The 13877-nt window shown below is 32.1% G+C and overlaps 1 protein-coding gene across 1 annotated transcript in view; it reads left to right on the top strand.

Moving 5' to 3' along the window:
- Window positions 1-13877, top strand: part of CalpA (calpain A) — a 105569-nt gene that overhangs the window by 32697 nt on the left and 58995 nt on the right. The window contains exons 8-9 of the mRNA XM_089091691.1: window positions 2378-2468; window positions 3701-3863. Of these exons, the coding sequence (XP_088947817.1) occupies window positions 2378-2468; window positions 3701-3863 (254 nt within the window). The remainder of the gene's footprint in view (window positions 1-2377; window positions 2469-3700; window positions 3864-13877) is intronic.

The following is a 13877-nucleotide window of genomic DNA, read 5'->3' as shown; positions in this document are numbered from 1 at the left end:
CTACTGTAAAGCATGCCTAGTTTGAAAAAAATGTTCTTCTGGTGGAAGTAAAGAGCGATAACATCAATGACATTTGTGCAAATGAATTGACTGCTGAAATTCAGAGGGGGGCCTACTTTGATCAGCTTATTCTCTTTGATTCGTTTTTTTCGCTTATATTTGAGTCTGGAGGGAGGCGCTGTAATTAGTTTAGTTCTGGGCACCACCAACCCCAGGAATGGCGCTGCTGAGATTCTCCTATATTTGTAGGATTATAGAAACTTGGCCTTTGCTGAAAACACATAATGGCACAGGATTTTTGTACAGTAGAAACATAAGGCACTTAACATGGTTTTCGCTTTAGGTTATTTTTGTTTTTGTTTTTTCTATAAATTAGAAAATAAAGAACTGTAGGGTCTTTAAATGATGCAAAATGAGCCCAATGACAGGCTTTATTTTTAGTTTTAATTAAGTTTTTAATTAGGTTTTAAGCTAGGGATAACTCATGATGATTCTGTAGACTAATTTGAAGTCAAGCCGTCTCGATAGTGCAAGAACAATAGACTAACTCTTTAAGGAATTGGCATCACAGTCTGAAATTGTCCGTAATAAACAGAAATAGCTGAACTTCTAGAGGAAAAATAACGGTTTATTATTTCTTGGTTTTAACAAACACTAAAATCTATTTCTAATTCTATATTAGATACATTTATCTAATTATTTTTCCTAATTATATTTTATTATTTTTATCTAATTCTAAAATGCATTTTATTTAATTGCGCTTTAAAAAAAATGTTGCAACATTTTAACTAATTTAATTCTAATTTATTTTTATCTACATTGTCTTAGATTATGCTTTATCTAGTTTTATTCTTAAAATTTTATATTACTAGCTATTGATATCTTGGCCAGGTTGGTAAGTCAGACGGATTGCCTTATAATAAGTCACTTGTTTATGCTTAATGACTGCTTAATTGACTGCTAATTGACTGCTTAATGACTTTTCGGTTACTAAAATAATAATTTTTCTTTGCTTGAGTTTGAAACGAATTTTAGTTGTATACATTTGGATTCTTTTGGGCCTAACTTTACTCAGAAGTATAAATCATGGTAAAAGTTATCGATATCATGGAAATGGAAAGTTGATATCATGGAAGGTCGATATCGATATTATATTCTTGATTGCTTTTTTGCGTGGGTTTTGTGTTTTCAGTGAAGTGCTAGTTTTGCATAATCCTTCAAGTACAGGAGATGTCAGTAGTCAGTTTGTTTGCTTTATTTTTATATAAGACTGCTGCATAGGCTTGGAAGGTATTTCAATTTCGCTATGTATTCTCATCAGAAATTGTTACTCTTTTTTTGTTAAGGGACTAAGACAACTTCCTAATCTCAAACTTAAAATCTATCCTTCTTTCCACGTACCTCCATGGAACAAACAATGCAGAATTTATTTGCTAGAAATTTGGAAAATATTTGAACTTTGAATGCCTTTCTTCTTTGTTTTTACTTTGCCCACGTTCCCGCCTTCTTGTATAACCCGCGTACCATAGTTAATTATGTAAAACTTTTTATTTATTTTTCCACTAGATAAAAAAAAATAAAATCTGAGAAAAAAACGTGCTGTTGGAAATTCATAATTTTGGTGTGAGCACAAGACAGTTTGTCTGCTCGGCCTACAGAATCCAAACTCGGTTTATTTTCCTTCGTTTTTTTAATAAAAAAAAAAAAATCTGTAGAGAAAACAGCTTCCACTAAATACATCAATTATGGATTACTAAAAAATACGTCTTTTGTAAAAAAAAAAATGTTTTTGGAGGTATTGTAAGCATTTCCAGCAACCCACGCAGAAATCGAAATATTAAACTTAGCTCATTTATGTAATTTTGAAACTTCAGGCTTTTACAGATAAACTATTTTTCAAATCTGGAATTTTCAAATAGAAACAAAGAGTTTATTTGTAGAAATTTGTTAACACAAAAATTATTTCGTTCTTTTTATTGGCTTAAAATTTCACACACTTGAGCCAATTAAATTGAATTTAATTAGTATTCTTTCTATTGGCATAACCTTACAGGAATCTATTATGTTTTTAAAAGTGAGTGTTATTGGTTTCTTTTTACATCGAAACAATAGGAAAGTTTTTGGTTTAATCTTACATTTCCTCCCCTCCCCCTTTTTTAAAAATAAAAGGAATGGGGAAACAAGGGATACCCAGCCCCAAAGATTTGTTTTCTTTTATTAGTTATTCCAGGATAACAACTCAGGCCCCTCTCTTTTGTTACATATACGCATACTATCTGATGTGGTATTTTTGTAATTTAAAGTTGTGTTAAAAAGAGAGACACTTAATATCATTTAGTTGCCAATTTTCTTTCCCTTATCATTTGAATGTCCGTAGATCACCAGAATGGCAATATATACCTGACGAAGAAAAAGAAGAAATTGGTCTGACCTTCAACACTGACGGGGAGTTTTGGATGAGCTTTAAGGTATGTTTAAATCGCCAGGAAGGAATGACAAAAGAGTTGGAAATTTCTTGACTCAAACCTTCAAAAACCCTTCCAAGGGTTTCCAGGGGTAGTGCATTTGTGCTAGTCTGAGCAAATTATTTTTATAATGTGCGCACATTACTTTACATTGTCTTGTAATTACATTGTGTGGCGTATAAAGCTTACATATCACATGATAATGTGAGTATGTTTTTAAACAGTGATTTAAGGATGAAACTATTAAAGAGGAGTACTTATAAGGGGAAGTCGCCATATTTGTTACACCTTAACACTTGGGACCAGAGTAGTTCACAACAATGTCAGGTTAGCCCAAAATTCCTTAAAATTCTAGCTCTTTTTTATTATTCTATATTGTAAATTAGAATCTAACCTTTATTAATGTATATATTTATTATATAAATAATTTTTTAGTCGTAAAGCTGTTATTTATTACTTAAATATATTTTTAAAAAAATCCAGAAAAGTCCTTGCTTTTTATTTACTATTTTATGTCTTAAATGAAAATTTCCATTTACATTATTTGTTTTTTCTTACTCCAAAGAACTCCAGTCTTATTATTCATACTTGTATTGAGTTTAACGATAAAAATGCATAATCCCGATGATTGTTGTCTGAAAAATGTTACAAATACATTTTTCTTTGATGCAGAGAGACATCTGGGTGACACGTTTTTTTTAGATATGGAAGTAAAAATTTATAAAAAATTTAAACGAGCGAAAATCTCCTCACGTTGGGATGCGCTGGTATTTAAAGTGGTTATAAAACTTCAGATATTGGGGGCTGGGTGGGGTTGGAGATCTGCTGCTATCCTCAGCTAACCGCTAAGTGCATCACGATGTATTTCATATTGTATGTGAAGAAAAAAAAGAAACGGAAAATGTATAAGATGACATGTTTAAATTTATGTTCGAATTCTGTTTAATTTTTAATTTCCTATAATGTTTAATCTGTCATAGAATTAAGCTGTGTTATCATTAAGCTTAATTAATTGTGTTATCATTAAGCTTAATTAAGAATTAAGCTGTGTTATCATTATGGCTTGTTAAGAGGAGCAGTTTGGGCTTTTTTAATTTTTTCGGCGTCTCCAGTGTTAATTGGGCCCCCCTCCCTCCGAATTAATACAGTTGCTTACAGTCTTTGGTTTATATTTATCCTACATCACAGTTTAAAGGCATTTGATAAAACATGTAGCCAATTCTAACTTCTTTCAGGATTACAAAAAATATTTCTCACGAATGGAGATAGTCCATTTAAGTCCCGAAATTTACGACGAGGTAGTGGAAGGTGAGGAGTGCAAGAAAAAGTGGGAACTAAATAGCTTTGAAGGAGCTTGGGTTCGTGGTGCAACTGCTGGTGGATGCCGTAACAATTTACGTAAGATACCTATTTTAGTTCCCGTTTTATGAACAGAAGAAAGCTCAATATTAAAGTGAATCAGAGTTCAACTTTATTTTGGCTTCAGCGCTTTAAGATTGAAAAGAAATGACTTGGTTCACTTTTGTACTGAGCTCTTTATTCTCCTTTTTTCTCCTTTTATTCTCCTTTTGATGTATATACCAACCCATATCCATATATATATAATAAATTTATTCAAATGAAACAGTTATGCTACATTAAAATTATCATCTAGATAAATGTAAATCATTAAATCAGTAAGTCCCAACAACCTTAATTAAAATCATTAAGGAACAATCACTGAAACGAACACAATTAGATATCCCTGCAAAGACATGTATAGCAGGGTCCTATCCAACTTTTTGTTCAGGGGACGGGGGGGGGGGTAAAAAAACTTCAAATAAATGCATGAAAAATATGTTTATATGATTTTTATTATGTTTTTACGAGTTGGACAAACATTTCGCGGGGGGAGGGGCTGAAATCCTCTAAACCTCTCCACCTAAATACGGTCTTGATATAGGTAACCGTCCATAGCAATAAAATCTTTCTTTTTAATTTATTAACGAATTAATGAGAACATCTATGAATAGCTAAAAATGCATACAGTTTTTTCATTGTCTCATGAATATTGTAATATGTTAGAACAAAACAAACTATACATTAAAATGAAATAATTGTGAAACAATACCTATTATAAGTTAAAATCATTAAATTGGTAATTTTCAAAAATCTTAATCTTAATTGAACAATAATAATTAAAATCTAGCTTACATTAAAGGACAAATATTACTTTTACTGTTACTATGAATACTGTTAGTATTTATATAGTATTTATTTATACATTATAAATACTTTAAATATTCGTTTAATTTAAATCGACTTATAAGATGAGATGCTTTAATAGGAAACACTAGCGTAGGTACGTCGTGTATACACTAAAATCAATAATATAACACGCATGCAATCTATAGCATAAACTACGTACATGAATTACTTCCTAAAGTGCTATCATTAAAATGTCATCCGGGTTGCAGCGGTAGCTAGCAACCCAGTAAGAGACGATCACGTCCAGTGTTAGGAAATATAAAAACCCACAACTCCTAAAAAAAGAGTCAAATCAAAATAAAAATGTGAATAAGGCACGAACGATTTAAGCTTTCTCTCGGTACTAGACGCTGGGTAAACAAGTAACTGTGTACAATTATTTTTGATTTGTTGGACTTCAGTGTTTAATCCTTTAGCAGGAAGATTCTTAAGGTCAATTAATAAATCACTGTGAGTTGAATAGTTCGAAAATTTTGGTCCAGATCGATATGTCATTTCACGTCTACGGCTATCAAGGGAATCCAAGTTGAGTTGTTTCAGCGCATCATCGTATGTTGTTTAGCTATGTCCAAGTATATTTTTTACACGTCTTTTTTGTACCATCTCGAGTCGTCCTGATTGTTCCTTCGTCAGCGCCAGATGCCAAGCTGAGAATGCGTATTCAAGACAAGGTTTAGCATAACTGCAGAATACGGACTTTAAAACCTAGGGTTTCTACTCTAAGGATTTCCCCTCCTATAATAGGTATTTTTGTGGTCTGTTAGGGGCAAGTTTTTTCATTTACGGATTGAGATTTTTCGGGATTTTTACAAGTCTTCTGGATATTTTAAGGAATTTTTAGGTTTTTTTCTAAATATAGTGATGTTTCACGATGTAGCGCATAGATTCATTATTCAATCGAATGAATCATACAGAAAGGTAACTAATAAAAAAAACGAAAAATAGTGGTTCATTACATCTCCCAATATGTGCCAAATTAGCATTTATGCAATCATACCGCCTTTGCTACTTCCGGTTTCGCACTATATCAGATATAAACCTCAGAGCTTTATCATCAAGAGGATAGGCGAATCTAGTTAATCGTAAAATTGCAAATATGTTCTATAATTCCTATTTCACAACATTTGCTCAGGTCAATTTGTTTCTTCATATTTAAAGTTTTTTACCCTCTATAATCTATCAGTTCCAAATTAGATGTTCTTCTTTTAAATCCTTTGAAAGTGGATTGGATATGAATCCACCCTCTATATCTGCAAATAGATCAGAAATGGATTCATTGAAAAAAAGGTAGGTATACATTAAACATAATTTTCTGATGCAAAAAAAGAAATTATTGAAAAAGAAAATAGGATCTTTGTGCTTTTCATAAAAAGATTTGTAATATAACTAGATAGGTTAAATCGATTATAGTTTGATGACTGAAGTCGGTAGGGAGTAAGGGGGTTGGTGGTATCTCCTCTAGGATTTGTTTAATGGTTTCAGTTTTTACTTCTAGTATCCAATCGATACTCCAATAATTCTCCAAATTCTCTTGTTTGTAATTGAAATGCCTAATAAGCACGAATAACTTCCAATTCTATAGAGGTTTCAAGCTCTAACCTGCGAAAAATGTTGAATTTTTTATTTTTTGCCAGAAGAAAGATCGCGGACTGTGTTTTTTTCCTCAGGAATGATCGTATCGAACCAATAGTCCTAGAACATCGGGAGATGGACCATTTGAACGAAAATTAAAATTTCTAGTGCCTTTTTTATATGACCAGAATAATTGGATTGTAACCAGCCTCCTTCACACGTCCCTTTTTTCTCTCAAAAATCGTTCGATTAAAATTTTGAGATAGCCATTTGTTCAGCATAGTTGAAAGATTCCAAAACTATACGCACATGAAAGCGGTATCAACGTTTAGTCTTTTTTATGGTTATCAGTTTTAATAAGCAGTACTAGGAGACCAAACTTCGCTTTGTGAGAGGAACTTCAGACATAAAATGACGTTCAGTGTACCCCAACACCTCCGAAAATGTATACCCCGAACACCGTGATTCACAGAAGAAATCGTTTGTGTAATTTTTCCAGAAGAAATTTTGCATGGATTCCATCTACAAAAGGAAAAAAAAAAACCTAAAGTATAGTGTAATTACTGGGGCACCAGCAACAGTTTTGAAAATGATCTTTTTTATATTTTCAGGGAAAAAAATTGTCCCGCCCTTTTCAAATTTTGATAAGTATCGGTCTTATTGTTTCTTTAATAAAAAAAAGGACCAAAAGAAAAAAAAAATTCTCCCAATATAGTTCCGTTTATTACTGACAATTAATTTCAAAAAACTATTTCCCAAAAAATAAGTTATTCAAGGAAAAGTTTAGAACTCCATTAAACCGAAAATGAGCAAAAATAGAATCAAATAATCTAGTAAGCGTAAAACTACCACAAATCAGCATCAATAAATAAATGAAACCCAAAATGAACAGAAATTACAATAAATAACCGAGTCAAACTCAAAATGAGCAGAAAATAACATGATTAGGGCTCACAATCCCTGTGCCTACTTAAGGCCAGAACAGAATTTGCCCTGTACTGAAAAAAATTAAATGTTTTCACTTTAATAACTTTAATAAATAAAAAATCATTAAGATTTTAAAGAAAAAATATGAGCATATGTATATTAAACTGACAATGCACATTTATTTGTATTTTTTTTTTTGTAATTGCATCTATTTGTATTCATTTGTAATTTATAAACCCAGGGTGCCAAATCAGAAAAATACAGCGAAGAAGCAAGGATTTCGCCCTATTCTCTGCATGAAGATGCGAAAAGGCATTTTTCAAAATTTCAAGGGTTATTTTCGCGTGAGGAAAAACAAAACACCAATATAAAGTTATATTTCCACATCTGGGGGGGGGGATTTTACACCCTTCCCATTCGTGCGCCTGTCTAGAACAAGGTAAAGAAGCAAAATAAATATTCATTACACTGATAAATAGCGTTATAATTCTAGTGATTATTTGGTTGATTTAGTGATTTTCATCAATAATCTAGTGATTTATGTGCTGATTTAGTATTTTTTTCAAGAATCTAGTAATTTTTTTCACCAGGCAGCAACCCTGAAAGAGCCTTCTAAGAGAAGGTTCTTGAAGGTTTTAGGCGTCCATACCCCTCCCCCTTGGAAAATAGGATTTTCTAAACTTCGGAAAAAAAAATCAGACATTTTTATTTAAATAAGCACAAATCATTATAAAAAAATTCAAAACGAAAATAATGCTTGAAAAAGCGACCGGTTGGATATCAGTCATGCCAATCCTTCGTACCAATTCAAATAAAAACGAGGGTGTTGCAAAAATAGTAATAGAGAAGGAAAAAATACTGGCAAAGAAAAACAAATAAATAAAATACATTTATATGGTCCAGAATTTAAGATCTGACACCAGGATCTGTAAATCGAAACCGAGCTTATCTAGTCGATAAATACAAAGCACTGTTTTAAACGTCAAAAGAAGATACGAGATTTGGTACAAGTAAAAATAATAAGGCTTTACTTGTGACCTGGAAAGAAGTCAGAAAATGGGGAAACTTTTATGGATTTTGGTTTTGAAAATAGGGATTTCGAGGGATTTTCCCCTAGCCTTTTTGGGATTTGAAAAAATTTGAAGTGGAAACACTGTTTAAAACGTCAGTTGGTATATCAAATCTCTTTAAGTTGGAAAAAGAATTTAAAAGCGAGATACCTTTTTAGTCAGATAAGTATTTGATTGTTTTCTTTGTCGGTGGTAAGGGACTAAAGAAAGTTCTGTTGGCAGTCTCTTGGAAGGAAAAAGTCGTAGAAAAGTTCATCCCTTTCATCAATCTTAGTACATATTATCTGTGAATGAAAATTCTATGATTCTCTTCGTTAAACCAGGATATTCTTTGCATGAGAAGAACCATTGGTAAAGTCATGGAAGCAATGCCAGTTGCAATTTTTGATAATTCTGGTAGGGAGTCACTTAGAAAGAAATGGTAATTGTGAAAATCCCTTTTTTGACGTAGATAGTACTTGATGCCAGGCTGGGAATACGAACTGATCCCACCTACTAGTAACTATGAATTTTTAGAATTTACCTACAGCGTCATTGAGCAATAGTTACTTATATTTTTCGAAAGATGGTGCCACAATCGTTGTTGTTGTTAACAGGCTAATGGAAATAACTATATTGACTAGAAATAAAGGATTTTGGAATTTTATTAGGACGACAAATATCTTTTATCTAAGGATTGAAGGATTGTAACAAGAGGCTTGGGGCAAAGACCTAAGTAACCTGCTATAGCCAATTAATACTGATAGAAAAATAAACAAGAAATTTTATCTCTTAGTAGCTAGATTTAACGGAATAGAATCTCCGATACTAGCTTCTCCAAAGCTTCAAGCTTAAATATGCCTATATGCAGGGTTGCCACTCAGTGAAAAACAATCGCTAGATTCTTGAAAAAAATCACTAAATTAACACATAAATCACTAGATTATTGATTAAAAATCATTAGAATTATAATACTTTTTATCATTGTATTCAATAATTGTTTTGTTTCTTTACCATGTTCTCTACAGGTGCACCTACAGGAAGGGAGTAAAATTACCCCCCTAGATGTGGAAAAATACCTTTAGATTGACTTTTTGTTTTTTCTCAAGCGGGAACTGCCCTTGCAATTTTAAAAAAGGCCTGTTTGCATCTATATGCAGAGAATATAAAGAAATCCTTGCTTTCTCCCCGTATTTTCTGAAATTGGTACCATTGGCTTATACCCCGATCACTGAAAATTGGTTATCAGTGATCTAATCGAAATATTTCCTTTTTCTTTTTAGTTTTTTTCCCTTGTCGATTCAAAACTTCAATTTCTTTCCCCAAAAATATAGAAACTATTTTCTTTTTACTCTAGTTGAGCTGGTATAATTACTGGGACACCAGCGAAAATTTTGAAAATGGCCTTTTTGTATTTTCATGGAAAAAATTTGTACCGCCCTTCACAAATTTCATTAAGCATCGGTCTTATTTCTTCTTTAATAAAAATTAAATAAAAAAAACAAGTTTTTTTTAACTGAAAGTAAGGAACGACGTTAAAACTTAAAACGAACAGAAATTATTCCGTATATGAAGGGGGCTGTCCCCTCCTCAACGCCTCGCTCTTTACGCCAAAGTTTTTTTATTGTTTAAAAAAATAGACTTGTGAGAAAGTAGTCAAACTTTAGCGTAAAGAGCGAGGCGTTGAGGAGGGACAGCCCCTTCATATACGGAATAATTTCTGTTCGTTTTAAGTTTTAACGTCGTTCCTTACTTTCAGTTAAAAAACTTGTTTTTTTTATTTAATTTTTGAACGTTTTTGAATTAATGCAGGTTTTGATTTTGGCTCACCGTACATGAATAATTAAAACAAAATTTGCATATTATATTTGGTTAAATGGCTTTCTCGAAACTTGTTTAATTTTATTTACGAACGTTTTTATTAGTAATAAATATACGTAACTTAGAATTAACTTACGTAACGAACTTCTATATTCATAAATTTTTAACACGTATATTAGGGGTTCGCCCCTAGTCAATACCCTGCTCTTTAAACTAATGTTCGAATTTGTTTTCCAGTTCTTTAAAAATGACCTCTTAATCACAATCAGTTGATCAGTTGAAAAACTTGTTTTTTTTTATTTAATTCCTGATCTTTTTCTTTAATAATGCTGGGAAATCCGGCGCCCCCATCATAGCAAGATCCTTCCAAATAGCCCCCGACCCACTCCTACCCCCACCTACCAGAAAAAATCTCCTCTGAAAAAGTCTGTATACTTCCCAATAACCAATACTATATGTTAACATTGAGTAAAGTTCAGTTCATAACTTTCAGCCCTACCCCTGGGGACTTTGGGGGATCAAGTCACCCTAAAAGACATATTTATCATATTTTCGACCATGCTGAACAAAATGGTTATCTCAAAATTTTGATAGGGTGACTTTGGGAAAAATATGAGCGTGGGAGGGGGCCTAGTTGTCCTCCATTTTTTGGTCACTTAAAAAGGCAACTAGAAAATTCAATTTCCGTTCGAATAATCCCTCCAGCGATATTCTAGGACCACTGGGTTGATACTATCACCCCTGGGTAAAAAAACAAAAAACAAAAAAAAACAAACAAACACGCATCCGTGATATTTATTCTGGCAAAAAAAGGAAAATTCCAAATTTTTGTAGATAAGAGCTTTAAACCTCTATAGTAGGGTTTTCTGATACGCTGAATATGATGGTTTTATTTTTATTAAGGTTATAAAATTTTTAGGGGGTCTTTCCCCCTTTTTTCAAAAATCAGCCAAATTTTCTCAGGCACGTAACTTTTGATGGGTAATATTAATGAAACTTATATATTTGAAATCAGAATTATAATCTGATTCTTTTGATGTATCTATTGGTATCAAAATCCTATTTTTTAGAGTTTCGGTTACCATTGAGCCGGGTCGCTCCTTACTTACAGTTCGTTACCACGAACTGTTTGAAAAGAGGTACTTGTTAATTATACGGAACACACCCAAGAAGTAAAGTTATGTTAATCCTAATGAAATATGCCAAATTATGATGAAAATATAATACTTTAGTTTATATTTAATAATATAATCATATTATAATTATACTATATTATATTATAAAAATATAATTTAGGCTATATATCTGCACATTATGGGACGGAACACACCAACAAGTAAAGTTAAGTTAATACTAATGAATATGCCAAAATATGATGAAAATATAATACTTTAGTTTATATTTAATAATATAATTACATTATAATTATACTATATTATATTATAAAAATAATTTAGGCTATATATCTGCACATTATGGGACGTTTGGGGGTAAAGTAACGTAGATTAACCTTTACCCCCACCCCCTAATGTGTAAATATATAGCCCAAGTTATACAAGTCCAATGCATTCTGTCACCTGTTATTTGTCTTTGTGGCTATGAAACTGGTTTCATAGATTGTATATTATCCTTAGCAAATTATCCTTAGCATACTTTCATCCCCAGACCTATCCTCAGGGCCTGCGTTGGTCATGTTAAATCTAACGGTATAGTTTTGGAACCTTTTAACTATGCTACACAAAATGGTTATCTCAAACTTTTGATTGAACAATTTTGAGGAAAAAGGGAGGGGGGCTAGTAGCCGTTCGATCTTTTTATTCAAATAAAAGGGACACAAGAAATGTTAATTTCCGTTCAAATGAGCCCTCTCCTGATGTTCTAGGATCGTTGGTTGGATACGATCGCCCCTGAAAAAAAACGACAAATTAAGACATCCGTGATTTTTCTACTGGCAAATAATACAAAATTCAACACTTTTGGAGAAAGGGGCTTCAAACCTCTACAGTAGGGTTCACTGATATGCCGAATCTAATGGTTCAACTTTAATTTAAATTCTTTGACGTTAAATAGGTGTTTCCCCCCTCTTTCAGGCAAATTGTTGCAATTTCTTAGCCTTTTATGGGCAAAACTAAGTTTAGTGAATCTAACATATTTGGAATCAATATATTAAGCCGATGATATATCGATTGATATCAAAATTCCATTTCTAGAGTTTCGGTTACTATTGTCGCTCCATTCTTACAGTTCGTTACCACAAACTGTTTGATATGTTAGCACATAAATCCAAAAACTTAAAGAATAAAGAACACCTGTTATCTGCGCTTAATAGGTGTTTCAATTACAAATAAGAGACTTTGGGGAATTATTAGAGTTTCGATTAGATATTAGAAGTAAAGATTACAACCATTAGACAATTCCAAGAGTAGATACCCCTTATTCCCAGCCGACTTCAATCATCAAACTGCAATCGATTTATTCTATTCAGTTATATTAAAAATCCTATTATAGAAAACACTAAGTCCTATTTTCTTTTTCAACGAATTCTTTTTTCATTTACAAAATTATATTTAATCTATACATACCTTGTTCTGTTTGCAGATGTAGAGGGTGTATTCATATCCACCATTCACTCCACTTGCAAAGGTTTTGAGAGAAGAAAATGTAATTTAAAACTTATAGGTTATAGAGAAAAAAAACCCATAAATATGAAGATAAAAATTCAACCCGAGCAAATGTTGCGAAATAGGAAGTATAGAACATTTTTGTAATTTTGCAATTAACTTGTTCGCCTATTATCTTGATGATACCTCTCTGATGTCCTATATCTGATAAAGGCATATGGTGAGAAATCAGAAGTTTCAAAGGCAGTATGTTTTGCATAAATGCCGATTTGGAACATATTAGGAACTGTAGTGAATCACTATTGTGCATTTTTTTTTCTTTTTATTAATTAGCTTCTTGTATGATTTATTCAATTGAATAATGAATCTACGAGCTATATTTTGAAAAATCACAAAATTTAGGAAGAAATCACTAGTTTTAGAACAAAAATCATTATAAATCACTAGCTAGAAGCAGCCGAAGCACTCGTCTAGCAAAGACCGCCTTTGATGGCTGAGTAGAAAGACTCGCCGAAGAACTTGCTCCCAAAAGAGATGAAAAGGAGAGATCACCGATAAAAGCTATGCTAAAGTGCCTAAAATTAATTCTGTTTACTTTTGTATCTTCTTTATTTCGTATTTTCTGTTTCATATTTTAAATGCACATTGTATATTGTATGTTTAGGTACCTAAGAATTAGTACGTCATGTGCTAAGAGTTGGTGATTTTTTCATCCCTGGGAACAAACATTTTAAAAAGCTGCACGCTTTTTTCAGAAAAAAAACTTGTCGTGCTAAAGCCAAAATAAATCGCTTCTCTTCAGATTCATATTTTCGGTCGCATATTTTAATTCCACTCAATGTATGGATTTTGCATTAGCCATCTTTTTTTTTTCCGACGTCAAGATGCCATTAACAAAAAGAGCGAGAAGCAAAAAATATTCTTTTTCTTTTACTTTTGACAACATTTTTAGGGGCTTTAACCTGTGGCAGCTTTAGGGGTGTAAGAAGGGGCACTTGCCCTAGGTTCAGAAATTTTAGGGGTGTAAAATTTCAAATAAACAATCTAATGTTTTATAATTTTTGAAATTTATTTTTATTAAAATAAATTAGGGGCACAGTTAAAAAATGAAAGTAATTATTAAATTATTAGTTAATTAGTTATTTGGCCACCAAAGATGTTCCTGTACATGATGT

This window comes from Artemia sp. Qi Xiang Cuo, chromosome 7 (assembly GCF_049724085.1).
Source record: "Artemia sp. Qi Xiang Cuo chromosome 7, ASM4972408v1, whole genome shotgun sequence".
Taxonomy (NCBI): Eukaryota; Metazoa; Arthropoda; class Branchiopoda; order Anostraca; family Artemiidae; genus Artemia; species Artemia sp. Qi Xiang Cuo.
Note: the sequence above shows the minus strand (reverse complement) of the source record. Positions and strands in the feature narration are given on the sequence as shown.